Below are 14,405 nucleotides of genomic sequence, written 5' to 3' on the forward strand. Positions count from 1 at the left end.
TTCAATGGTTGCGAAGAAGGCATTTCTTATGTTATCTGGGCTTGTTGCTTTGCATTTTTAATCCACTCAGTGCGATACCATGTACCTTAGTTTCTCTTTCTGGTTTCTGTCACTTGCGCAGTGCAGTTTCACTGGCTAATGTCTTTTCTTGAACCGTTGCAAATGTCCATTTCAGTTTAGGAAAAAAAGCCTCTATTGGGGTTCTTCATCATGAACCCCATGAACTAGGAAATGTCTCAGTTATCTCTTCTAAAAGTGCCCCCAAATTGCAGGTACTCACTTAGAGTGGATAAAAGACATCTTCCTGACCCATTCAGTAGTCTTGTGTGATTTCCCATTCATTGTCTCTGATAACACTGGAGGATACGATGGTACTTGGTTTTGTTGCAGATCAACAATCAAAGGAGGGTATCAGTGTCCCTCATGCTACAGAGGACTAGCGATCAGTTCTAAAGCACAGGGGTGTCTTATATAAAGAAGACTTCCTATCAAGAGAAATTCTCTCCTCAAATTTGATTCTTCCATGGAGTCTTCCAGCACAGCACACAGGGCAGGGTCCAGTCTTGAACTCACTGCCATCTGCCATGTTCATGCTTGGGGTTTTCCTACACAGAGTGTGTGCTGTTTGTACAGGTGGCCCTTGATGTGAAGAAGATAAGTCTAGGACATGGGAAAGATGATGAGAAGAGTACTACTAGTAGTAAATGTGATACAGGGTGATACCTGTGCAATCCATAAAAATCATGAGTGATTTTTTTTTTTTTTTTTTTTTTGTCATTGCAACATTTTCCTCCTCTTTGAGCAATGGCTGCTATGAAGTTGACTTCCAGGCTGGAAGACCCTGCTTCAAGAGGATCAGCTTCTCCTAAACACCCATACTATGTTTCAGCTAGAATTTTGAAAAGGCAATGTTAGATTATTATTATTTTCTTCTTCTTCTTTGGTAATTAATTAATGTAGTAAATTCCCAATGAAATGTTTTCAGCATTTACCGGAGAGTTGGTTCCCAGGCAATAAAACAGAACTTTTAGAAATGACACTGCCTGAAATTAAATTCAATTTTTTTTCCAGCATTATAAATTAATACTCAAATTCCAGAGGCTCAAATACATTTTATATAATAATATCCATTAACTCTTCTGAACATATTTGATATACTTTATTTTTCTGATTGACGCTCACTTCTGTAGCTGACTCAGTTCCTCTAAGCCTTCTAAATAAGCGAACAAATCCATATCTGAAATATATCCCTACGCTAACCAAAACAAAAGCAGAAGAAAGGACATATATAATCCCTCCAATAATCCCAGCTTTTGCAATAGTGGTTAAACGTTTGCGTGGTTGAGGAGGCCCACTATCAATGCTACCACCATGCCCTTTCTTCAGGCAGTCTGGAGGACCCCAGCCATAATCACAGTGACAATGTTTGTGACTGTTGCATACTCCCCGATTATGGCACTTGGTGAAGTTACAATCATAATTCAAGAGAGAGACGCTCACGCATTTCCTGTTAATGCACATCCTTTCTTTGCCGCAAGGACTTCCATCTGTCACTGCTCCAATATCAGCCGTCTTCATTCCACTGTGGTAGTCTGTACTCCAGCACTGCTTATCACCAAGGGGGACTTGAATTATGGTGCTGTGTTCCTCCAAAGAAGGTAAGATTTGGACATTTTCACACTGGATTCGGCCACACAGGGTATTCTTAGTTTGACATTTGTGGTAAATTCCATGTTTAAGGCCACAATTGCCAAAGCGATCGCCTTTAGCATTCATTTCTCTGAAGCAAATATCTGTAGCAGTTTTTGCACTGAAGCCAAAAATCATTTTGCACTGTGTATCTTCAGATATGCAGTTTCCACGATAACAGTATGCATCTTTACTACACGGGGCACCATCCTGCATGTAAACATCTTCGGGACACCACTCAGAAGTCCCATTGCAGTATTCGGGAAGATCACAATACTTAGTCTTCTTTCTGCAAATAGTTCCAGACTTAAGATATTGACACTTAGCACAGCACTCACCAAAAGCACAACTGACACCAGAACGAAATGTACAATTAGACTGACAACATGGATCCAGCTTGCATTGAGCTTCTGAACCACAGTCACATTGCTCTTCCTTATCTACTACTTTATTGCCACATGATTTGATTTTAAAGATTCTATCAGGGTCTGGAGGACTTAACAAGCATGGAGCATTCATTGTGAGAAAATAGTCATTATAACTACAATTGCTAAATTTATCAGTCACTTCATGAACCGGAGCCATAATGCAGTAAGCGTTACCACAACTACAGTACTGTTCATCATGCTGCATGCCAAGATTATGCCCTAATTCATGGGCAAATATGCTACTGATAATGGACAGACTGGTAGTCTTATATGAGATAACAGCAGATCCCATCCTTTCATCACAAACTGTTCCTACATAAGCTGATCCAAGTGAAAATTCAAAAGACTTATATGCAAATAAGTGACCAACATCACTTTTTAGATGATTAACCAAGAAGTCTCTCCTCCAGTCGGTGAAATCCTGAAGGGTGCTATCTATGGCAGGAGAAATCGTTATGAAGTTCTTTTGTGACCAAATTTCCAGTCCAGCTACAGATAACTGAATAGAAAGAGGTTCATAAAAAGAATTAGCAATATGAATAATGTCAAGAACTTGCAAAGCAGTAACAGTTTCATTTCTGGCAAACATTAAATAACATTCATGTTCAATTACAAAAGCAATTTCTACATATCGAGTGCGTAGCCACCAGTCTCCTTTGGATGCAGTTTTGGAAACTACATTCTTTATGTTTTGGAACATGGTCTCTTGATGTTTTTGCTCTTCCTGTGTTAGGCCACATCTCATTTGGATAGCAGTCTCTTTTTCTTTTAAACGAAATATCACATGCTGAAAGGTAGGAGATCCCTGTACTGGTTCAATTTCATATGTCTTATTTTCTAACTGCAGTATCCCTTTGAGACCTCCTGAGCAAATACTGAGAGTGACCAGAGAGAAGGGTCTGTCCTGCACAAAACCATGGTAATAGCAATCATCCCTGAAGAATGGATAGTCCAGCTGCAGATCCCCATACTTACTGTAGGTGAAGATGGGCAAATGCTTAGGAACAAAATTCTTTTTTTGTGTGAGGTGTATGATGATTTTCTTTCCCTCAAACTGAAGGAGACAAGTGACATTCTGTCGTTCCTGTTGTCCAGGTTTTAGAGTTAATAACTGTGGGATGGTTACCTCATAAGAAGCATAAATAAAGCCCTGAGGAAGTATTTGTCTGGTAGTCACAGTTAGATTACTGAGGAATATCAAGAGCCACAGAAAATGGATGGTCTTTTTTCGTGGCTGAAGGAAATCTTGAAAGCACACATTCTCATATTTCATTTCCAGAAGGAAGCTCTCTTAAAGTAGATGACAGAGTAGTAAGAAGCTGGAAAGAATCTCAGATGTAAATAAGATGATGAAAAGGATTCTGTATATAGCAACAGTTATGTAGCTTCCTTTGGAATGTGGGTGGAGCTTGCACGATGAAGAATGGAACAGATAGGCAGGAAGAGAGTATACTGTTCCATGTCAACTTACTTTGAAAACAAGATGACTGGGAAATAAATTTAATAAATAAATATTTTTTTAAAAAAAATAAATTAAGACATTTCATCATGACTTGGTAACGTAGACATGAGTTCAGAAAGCATCAAAACTAAGAAAAAAATAGATGGCCTTATTTTGACACAGATTCTGTGGATTAATAAAGATATGAATCAAAATATGATCAAATGAATATTCCATTAAACCAATCCTATATCTTGGGGAAGGGAAAGCAGCAGATCTGAATTATTTTTCTTGTTCATGTTGTTCTCCTCTTTATGAGAGGTTTCACATTACCTAGAGGAAGCCATTTTAATTTTTAAAGGTTACACCTGCTGACAGGTTCCTATTGGTATGTATGCTGCATGCAAGAGCATTATAGTCACTGTTTTCAATGGCTCTAAAACAGCATTGGAAAGTCAGAAGATTATAACCTACGCATAAATTACTGAATGATATAACAAGGATTATCATTCCACTTGTTTAATCATAACACCATAAAAACTGTCCTTCTGTCTCTAAATTAGAATTCCAACTTGCAACGTGGATGGAAATTTGTCTTTCTACTTGTATATAGTGTATGTGATGTACTCATGTCATATTAATAATAAATATATGTACAAACACATACAAATATTCATAAAAATATACATGCATACACATCTGTCTGTGCCTTGGAAAGGACTCTCGAAGTTTGCCACCCACACCTATGAAGTACCCAAAATTAAAGCATGGAAGAGTATTTTACAATCTAGGGTCATTCCTCAAAAATTTGGCAACGTATTGAATGAGGAGAAAAGTAAAGCTTCCTCCTCCCATCCCGGGATATAGCTTTCTTATTTATTTCCATTTTCTCCTAAGAAAAGTACTATTAAGCATTCTGATCTAACGATCAGCAGTCCTGTGATAAGAAAATTATTACATTCCTTAAGTTCATGAAACCAAGGGAATTAGTTACCCTGCAAGCACTGGTTTAGTATTGTGACTGGTTTAGTATTGTGACTATGAACCTCCTTTAGTAGGCCACAGCAATATTACTATGGTCTTGTTATTTGCAATTTGAATAATAATGCCAATTTTCAGTATTTAGGTGCAAAATATTTGAGGAGAATTCTGATTTTTAAAAAAACAAACTGTTTTCTGCTTCCTCTATTACAAAGAACTATTTGGAATATTTATTCATTAGCAAAGAATTTAGGATGAAATAGAGCTTCTATCACACACACAATTAAAAACTGAAATTTTATGAAAAATTGAATGAACACTGAACACAATGTAATTAGTATATTAAACCCCTTTTCTATTCTTAAACGCTCAGTTTTAAATCAATACATTATCCACATAAAAGGGATATTCATTAGACTGAAGAACACTGTACCAATAGAGCATCAGACATACAAATCATGTACAATGGTTTGTTCTTTGGGTACTATTTTCAAATAAACAGATAATTAACTAAAATTTGATTATGGATGGATGCTGCATGGTCCAGGAAACTAAGATGCATTCATAGCAAAACCTCTGGTTCAGTAAACTTTGAATAACATGTTATACTCTGAGAAATAACCACATGCCTTTTTAATTAAATCACTACTGAAGAATAAAAATCTATAGAGCGCAACAACTGAATAAGTATAAAATAATTTATTAAATAATTTGAAATAATCCCTAAAAGAAATAATTCTCATGGTTATACAATAACAAAGCACATTTGAAAGTAGTTACTGTATTATACAATGTGATAAGTAATATATGATAGCTGGGTGAGATCCCTCTTTTAAAGATATATAGTAAACTGGGTCAGTTTTGAAGAAGTGTTACTGTTCAGAAATACAAAATAATTTTTACAGGAAACTCAAGTGATAACAAATGCAGTAGTCGTGTACAGATTATGAAAGGAAATTCAAAGATAAAAGAGTGGGCAAGGCAGACTGTAAATGATACAGAACGGTTAAAATTTAGGTTGAGTTTTCCTAAATAATGACAGCAATATTATATTACCCAATTCCAGAAATAATGTATTAATTTCAGATGTTTGATTGCTGAAGGAGCATTGCTGCTATTGCATATAAAACACTGGTTTGCACTTGTGTTTTCTGCAAAAACTACAGAAAAAAATCTGAACAAACTAAATTTTTTGTCATCACAATTTTACAATAACGTATTTATTCTCATGCTTACTAAACCGTTTCTCAATCGATGTTAATACACTGGAGTCACTACAGAATAGCAGGGTAACAATTAAGCTGCAAGCAGATGCTGCGATTCCCAATACAGTTACACATGATTATATATCATTGAAGTCAATGGGAGTGTTGGTACGAGCACCAAACAATTTCACCACTACCTCAAATATTGCATTAAATATATAAAACCCCACTAGAAGAAATATATTGTCACAGGTTAACGTGGTCTGTGGTCGATTATTTATACTATGATTCTGTGCAGTATTTGATCTCGTGTTCAACACCTTTGCAAATCTCTGTAATTAATGATACCCGTACAGCTCTTGAGAAAAAAGTTCTTGGGTGTGCAATTTTGAGGTATTCTTTTCTAAAGAAATGTCAAACACTAGGAGCCCAATGGTACTGCTCTTACTGTAGAGTTTAGAGCAATGTTCCTTCTGAGCAAAATGTGACCTTTGACTTTGCTACTTCATCATCTGGTCCTTTTCCCATTCACAGTACATATACAACGATCAGCTCCAGCTGCACTTTTGCCTTTTCAAAATGGCATTTAAAATGTGCACGTGTAAAGATGCATCTCATCATAATAGGCCACTCAGATAAATCAACTGAAGATGCCATTGTGAACCTGATCTGTCTAGGTACCCATTTTACTTCTCTAAGCAGCTCTATCATTGTCCACTTCCAATCAAATTTTATAAGCTGCATATGCTTTCAAGAAATACTTCCAAAAGTATTTGAATCCAAAATATTATGGTACCAATTTGTTAAGTACCGAGTGGGTTCAGCTTTAACAAGAACAAGAAACTTCAGTTCTTCCCTCCATACAGCAATTTTTATAGGAAGAGCCATTTAAAGTAGTGGATGAAGTTTGAATTTTTTTAGTATATTTTTATCTGATAGTTTTCCCAATAGCCTGGATTACATCCACATAGTCTGCAACAACCACTCATTTCAATAAGGAGGGGAATGAACCGCAACAGCGCTCTTGTGGATATTCCCCAGTAATTTCTAAATGTTCAGCCCACCTCACATGACATTCAGAGTGTCATAAGGCTTTTCATAAGGCAATAAGCCTAGAAAGCTACAGAGATAAAGATCGTAAAACTATCTTTAGAGGCCAAATTGCAAGAAACAAATTGCATTATTTCCGGCACAATGCACTGAAAGGATATTTCTTATATCCTCCTAGCCTCCTAAGAGTTTATAATATCAGGCTGGACACTTGTCCTTGTATCGGAATCGGAGTTATCAAAGTCTGTCATCTGACATTCAGTTTTTTATAAGATGCCAAACCCAGCTAGAAGAACAGCAGCAGAAATAACTATTACAATGCCTTTAGTCCTTCTCTCACTGGCACTGCTGGGTGGAGGAGGCCCACTATCAATGCTGCCACCACTGCCTTTCTTTAGGCAGTATGGAGGAGCCCAACCAGAGTTACAATGACAATGTTTATGAGTGTTGCATATTCCTCTGCCGTGGCACTTGGTTTGATTACAATCATAGTTCAGGAGGGAGACCTTGATGCAATCACCATTAATGCATATCATGCCGAGACCACATCGTGTGCCATCTTTCACCGCTCCAATATCAGCTCCACCAATTCCACTTGGAGAATCTGTACCCCAGCACAAATGGTTGCTAAGAGGAGTTTGAATGATGGTGGTCTGCTCATTCAAATTAGGCACTTCACCAATGTTTACACACTGGACTCTGCCACACAAGACATTATTGTTCTGACACTTCTTATACATACTACCAGGAAAAACGCCACAATTGCCAAAACGATCACCTCGAGAATTTATTGCTTTGAAGCACTCCAGTGGGGCAACCATTGCTTCCTTGCCAAAGAGAATTTTGCATTGCTCACTGTGAGTAGCGCATTCTCCATGATAGCAATAGCCCCCATCAGAGCACGGAGCTCCATCCTGTACATAAACATCTTCAGGACACCACTCTGAAATTCCTGTGCAGTATTCGGGAAGATCGCACATGTTAGTCCTTTCTCTACAAACTGTTCCAGCTGGAAGAAGCTGACAGTCAGCACAGCATTTTCCAAAAGCACAAGTGGCTCCTGAACGCAACATACAGTTAGACTGGCAACATGCATCCGATTCACAATGGAACTTTGAACCACAGTCACACTGTTCTCCACTCTCTACCACCTTGTTGCCACAGTTTTTGAGGTCATACAATTTCTCATGTTCTGGCGGAATTAACAGACATTGCTTTCTACTAGTATCCATTAGCTTAGAATAACTGGTATAACTGCAGTTGCTGAACTTACTTGTGTTGCTTTGGAAGGGAGCCATAATACAAGAATGCTGTTTACAGGTGCAGGATTTCTCATCATGCTGCATACCAAGGTTATGACCCAGTTGATGAGCAAAAGTTATTGTGAAAGAAAATAAACTAGAAGTAATAAATGCCTCAACAGCAGATGCCCAGTTAGGATCACATACAGATCCAACAAACGATAATCCAAACTTAATCCCAAAATGCTTATATACAAATAAGTGGCCAACATCATGCCTTAGATGCTGGACAAGTATCGTTTTCCTCCATGTATTGAATGTGTCAAGCAATTCGTCGATGCTTTTGGCTATTGCAATGAGGTTCTTTTGTGACCATATTTCTAATCCAACCACCACCAGATGAATCCCAAGAGGCTTATACAGCGAATCTGCAAGGTGAACAACATCCAGGACTTGCCTAGCAGTGACGGTTTCGTTTTTACCAAATTGGACATATCGTTCATGTTCTACTACAATCGCTATCTTCATGTACCTGGGATATGTTTGCCATAGTCCTCTCAAAGGACTTTTGCTTACAATATTCTCTCTGTTCTGGATCATGGCCTCCTGGTGATGTTTGTCTTCTTCCATTACTCCACACCTGATTGGGATATCATTCCCCTTCTCTTCCAGTCTGTAGACCACGTGCTGAAAAGTAGATGTCTGCAGAGGTTCGATTTCGTAGAGCTTATTACCCACTTGTAGAAAGCCTCTTAGTCCTCCTGAGCAACTGCTGAGGGTGACTAGAGAGGAAGGCTCGTCGTGTACAAAGCCATAGTAAAAGCAGTCATTCTTGATGAAAGGGTAGTCCACCTCAATGTCTCCATCCTCATTATAGGTAAAAACAGGGAAGTGTTTAGGAACGAAATTCCTCTTCTGCCTGAGGTGTACCACATGGCCTTTCCCTTCTATCTCCATTAAATAAGTAAGGTCTTGCGGTTCCCGGCCTCGTCGGGGTGCCATCCTTCTTGGGATAATAACTTCGTAAGAAATGAAGGGAAAGCCCTGAGGTGGTACATGACAAATGGGCTGACTCCAGAATATCCCAGAGGCAAGAATGAGACAGAAAAATCCTCTACCCAACCCCATTTCTCCCTTCAGGGGCCAAGGGAGGGGAGGCCTTGCCTCACGTTGGAGAGTGACAGTGATGGAAGCAGCAAGGTGGAAGGCAGAGGATAAAAATAAAACTCCGCCGCCACCACTGTAGTGGGAGGAGGGCAGCCATGGAGTTCCCTTTGGCTGTACAGCAAACGGCTTTTTCCTGTTATCTTCTTGGAGGGCATTCCAGAACTTTCAGGAAAGCCCCTCCCTCTAGTTGGCAGGCAGAGTCCAATAGGATTGATCTATTCCATCAGGTAGGCTATTTTGTCATTCCAAACCACCCTAGTCCCAAGTCACTGAAAGAAGCAAAGTTTCATTCTCAACACTAGAGGGATGGGGACAATAGGTTGCTTTTAAGAAACCTTTATATCTTCAAGTTTCTTTCCCTCCCCATTCCACTGGCCATCCCATTGGATACAACCATGTATTCTATTTAGATACATCCTGGAAAACTGAATTCAAGAGCAAAGACATGTTATGATTATTATCTTACTGATTAAAGGCAAGGGAAGCAAGCTTAACTATACTTAACAATAAGTAAGCTTAACTATCTACTGGATAGCAGATGGAATGCTGAGCAATATCCATGTAGCTTTGCCTGGGCTTAAGTAGTCTTTCTTTATCTCTGGAGCTTTCAACGATATTCAGAAGATTCTACCATTTCTAAAGAAGTTAAGATCAACCTTTGATGACTGAGGCCTATTACTCCTTTGGGGCTTACAATGGTGAAAAACGATCTTTACTTCCTGAATTCTCTAACTGTTGGGTCCTGATACATTCAGAGAATTGATGAGAGCTAGGCCCTTATTTTCCATCCTTAGCATATGACAAATATCCTTAGATAAAAAGCACTCTATTGATGTATTTCGAAGGTCTAGATATTCTTGAGTCAGTTGAGTTCTTTAGCCCTCTGCTCTTATGGAGGTGGGAAATATTTAGGCAGAAAGATATTGCCCTGAACATAACTGGAGGCAGAAGAATGAACAGGTAAAATGAAGACGCAACATATGTAATCAGAGCAGAATATTCTGTTTTCTTCCAAGGATTTGGACAAAAAAAAAAAATGGGGGGATTTTTAAAATTTAACACACAAAGTCTATTTTAGGACTGATTCTGCATTTTTTGTTTCTTAACTCCATTTTCAATAGTTGTGATCAGGAAGCACACCAGGAACCCCCCAAATAGGTTTGGGGATTACAGCCCTATCCTATTTTAGCCCTCACTTCACTGGTGAAGTGTCTTAAATTACTGCATCCAGTGATAGAACAATGCAATGTCTGAAGACAGGTTAAGAGAGGCATATTTCAAGATAAGAGCACTTATGTGAAATTCACACCCTTTTTCTGAGGTTTGTGTTATTTTTTAAAAAATGAATTGATTTGCATGGCATTTATTTCTATTTAAACAGTTCTTAACACCATTTATTTTACATGCATTTGTTATATATTTGAATATTTTATTCTTATATACTGTTTATAATGTTCAAATACTCTCTTGTGAGACTTTATATCCTGAAAGACAGTATATGAATAGTATGCTAAATATGCAGTATTATCACACCTCATAGCATAAAGGCATCAGTATCTCACCTTGGAATGAATTGCATCTTTCTTTTCCTATACCTCATCCTCATCACCTTGCTTTAAAAAAAAGGGATTGGAGAATTTATTTATTTATTATTTATTTGTATCCTGTCATAATACTTTGCAAATAACTCAAGGTAGTTGTGGGGGGGGGGAACTATTATATAAGTGTACATTTATGAAGATATATGTGAAATCAGTAAAATAGAAAAGAAACTGAAAAGAAAGTAAATATAAATAGAAAATCAGGGATGCTGAGATACCATTTTGGAAAATATTGAATATGAATACAACAATGGAGAGAGAATGGAAAGAGGAGTAGAGGGATAGATAGGAGGGGAGAAGAGAGGAAGGAGAGAGAGGAACAGAAGAAAGGGAAAAGGAGAGGAAGAAAGGAAGGGGAAATAAAAATAGGAGAGAAGGTTAGAAAGGAGGAAGAAGGGAGGTATGGGGGAAAGGAAGGGGAAGGAGAGAAGGGGAAGAGAGGAGGAAAGAAGAAAGTAGAAGAGGATAGAAGAAGGGAGGGAAGGGAAAGAGAGGAGAAGGAGAAGGATTGCTGTAAAATAAAGGAGATGGAATGGTAGAAGAGCAACCCCGAGCATACGTAAATTATTTAGGATGAAGAACGAACTAATATGAAAGTCAAAAGGGAATATGTTATGATCAACAATGGATAAAAGACTGTACATTTAAGACACGTTTATGAGAAATAAAAATAAAACTTTTTTTAAAAAAAATAACTCAAGGCAGTGAACATGCCCGACACATCTTCCTCCTCCTATTTTCCCCACAGCCACCACCTGTGATGTAAATTGAGCTTAAGACAGAGGGACCGACCCAGTCATCCAGCCAGCTTTCACAGCTATGGCAGAAATTGAACTCATGATCTCTGTCATTTCCAGACTCACGATCACCTTTCATTTTTAGATTATGTGGCTTGTCTAATCCAAGGGTTTTGTGTTGAAACCTGGAACGTGTAAGGTTGGTTCTGGCTTTGTAGCTAAGCTGTAATGAGTTTTAAAGGTGATAACCAGCATCATGAATTGTATCCAGAACTGGAGTCACATGTACACAATATAGTGCCCTCCATCCCTGCCTGCAGCACTGTTCCAAACCAGCTGTAGCTAGACATATAGTCTTCAAAGATAGCCCCATGTAGAATTCCTTACAATATGCAACCATGAAATGAGCAGAGTGTGATTGACTCTCTGAAGTGAATCCAGGAAAAGCATGCAATTGGTACACTAGATGTACTTGTGTAAAGGTCCCTATTTTGCACACAAATTTCAAATAGGGAAGGGCAATGCCACTGAGGGTCAACAATGGGATATCTCTGGATCAGGGGACCCAAACACAGTCACTTAGTCTTGTCAGGATTGAGCTTGAGTCTGTCTTCCCCATCCAACCTCCATGCACTGGGTTAATACCTGGCCAGCCTAAGGTCAAAACATACAGCTGGATATCATCAGCATATTGATAATACCTAAACCCAAACTCTTGGAAGTTCTATGCTCTCACCAACCTCCTTAGCACCAAACTACTCCTGGAGTGATTTAGCAATTTCTAGGGGAAAAAATCCTCAGCTGTTGGGTCAACCTCCTGCAATTACTTTCAGTTCAGGGAATTTACCTTTGTAAACCACTCAGCTGCCAAATGGCATGGTCTAGAGGAGATTAAGCATGGTCCAGAGAGGGAAAAGAATGTTATAGACTTCTCCAGAGTGTTTCGTTCATGAATAGCAAAATGCTGAATATCCCTACTGTTGATGGAATTGAAAGAGGCTAACACCAACAACTTAAACAGTGACAACAAAGGGCAGCGTGCTAAATTGTCAGAATATCATATTCTTCATTTTCCACTACACACCTGCATATATTTTTTTGCTCATTACACCTTTTCCTGAACCCAAGTCTTAGCATCTATCCACAAATTTTATATAGAAAATGTTTTTTTCCTGATACACTGAATTATGTATATCTTCATTACAAATATTGTGTTTTCTTTAACATTTATCATTTTAATTTTATTATATAAAATACAAAGAAGAAAAGAAAAAAGGAAATTAAGGGAGGGAAAGGGAATGGGGAAAGGGGGGGATGAGATACAAGGGGAAAGAGAAAAAGAAAGAAAAGAGGGCATTGACTTCCAACTCTTCCTGGCACAGTACAAGATAAACACATTCGAACCTCAACTTTTTGCTTTTACACATTAATAAATAACTAGCCATTCCTATAACACCAAATCTTTCTAATCAACAAAACCAAGGTCAAAGTTTCATTTTTTTTCTTCAGAAGCACAAATTCCAAAAGTATATCCAAATAAGAACATATTTTCCTCTTTAAATAGTCAATTTAACCACTCCTGCTTTATCTTCCCTGCAATGGAAATAACGTGTATTTCTATTTGCTAATCTTTATGATTTTTACATATTTACAAAATGTATTGCATTCTTTCAAATTCTTTGGCCTTACTGAAAAAAAGAGGGAAAACCCCTTCCCTTCCTTTTTCCTTCAAAGTACTAAACTTAAAAAAAAAAAAACCTTTTAAAAAATAAAACTTTCTAATACACCTTTTTCTTTGACTTAACATACAAGCTTTGCACTTCAGTATTGCATTTAGCTCCCTCCCTCCAAACTAGAATATTCCACTCACCTTGTCTCTAGTCGACAATAATCTTATTCCTCACCATACTGTATATACTAGTCAGTATTTTCTCGGAGTATTGCTCTTTGTCTTACTTTGCTATTTTTGTGTGAGAGAGTGAGTGTGTGTGTGTGTGTGTATTCCAATGCTGTTTGCAATAACATAGCTTAAAGGAAATTAATTACACAATGTCTTTTTCTTTCTTTCACTCACTCACTCAATTTTAGCCTGCTGCAATCAATCAACTCTGAACAAGTTACAACTGGAAATGTATGTGACACAGAGCTCTGTAAATCTGCTATGGGAATCTTCCCATTCTCTTGGAAGTGGGAAAGGGAGATGGAAGCAATACAACATGAATTAGGAGAGTGGAGAGAGGGAAGAGGAAAAGAGAAATACAGGAAAGCAAAGTAACTAGGAGGAGAGACCAACATCAGAAAAGTTTAGGGAAGAGTTCTGCAGGGTAAGAAAGTATCAAATCATTTAAGGATAAAGTAGGGTTTTTGAACTCTTCCTTTGTGTTATATTTGATGCTTTTTTTTTTTCAGTGGTGGAAAATTTATCACCCTAAAACATGCAGTCCCATTTTTTTCTTTCTCTATAACTCAGCAAACATCAAACTCACCCTCTATTTCTGTGCTACTGTTCCAGGGGAGCTCAGAATGTGTGTCATGTTTAGACATTGGGAAATATGTACCATTGAATATAGCTGTCACATTTGAATAGAGATTTATAGGGATACACTATTAGTAACCTTGAACTACTGACTCAATTTCAGATGAATCCCTCTGTTCTATACAAGGACTTCAATCAATTTGTTTACTATGAGGGCAACAGTAAAAAAGAGAAAATACAAACATTTGGAAATGGAAAAAATCTTTGGAAAAATGTATTGCATGTATTTAAGAGTATTAAATAATTCTCAGCATGATTAGCTCTTCATAATTCAAAGGGAGGGATTAATAAGAATATAGTAATAACCTTAGAATAGTTTTCTACAATCT

The 14,405-nt window shown here is 37.8% G+C and overlaps 3 protein-coding genes across 4 annotated transcripts in view; all 3 read right to left on the reverse strand.

The window, feature by feature from the left end:
* The window catches only part of LOC139313983 (disintegrin and metalloproteinase domain-containing protein 20-like), a 31,031-nt gene that overhangs the window by 14,290 nt on the left and 2,336 nt on the right, over positions 1 to 14,405 (reverse strand). The gene's annotated exons all lie outside the window — the stretch shown is intronic.
* On the reverse strand, positions 695 to 3,390 carry LOC139311303 (disintegrin and metalloproteinase domain-containing protein 20-like). The gene is made up of 2 exons (XM_070935712.1): positions 1,344 to 3,390; positions 695 to 774 (listed from the first exon to the last, which is right to left on the reverse strand). Exons 1-2 carry the CDS (start codon positions 3,388 to 3,390, stop codon positions 695 to 697), a joined length of 2,127 nt encoding a protein of 708 aa, XP_070791813.1.
* On the reverse strand, positions 7,061 to 9,163 carry LOC139307916 (disintegrin and metalloproteinase domain-containing protein 20-like). The gene has a single exon (XM_070931272.1). The coding sequence runs from the start codon at positions 9,161 to 9,163 to the stop codon at positions 7,061 to 7,063; it is 2,103 nt and encodes a 700-aa protein (XP_070787373.1).

Source organism: Pituophis catenifer, unplaced genomic scaffold (genome assembly GCF_029215685.1).
Source record: "Pituophis catenifer annectens isolate HBS135680 unplaced genomic scaffold, rPitCat1.0.hap2 SCAF_1, whole genome shotgun sequence".
NCBI classification, from domain to species: domain Eukaryota; kingdom Metazoa; phylum Chordata; class Lepidosauria; order Squamata; family Colubridae; genus Pituophis; species Pituophis catenifer.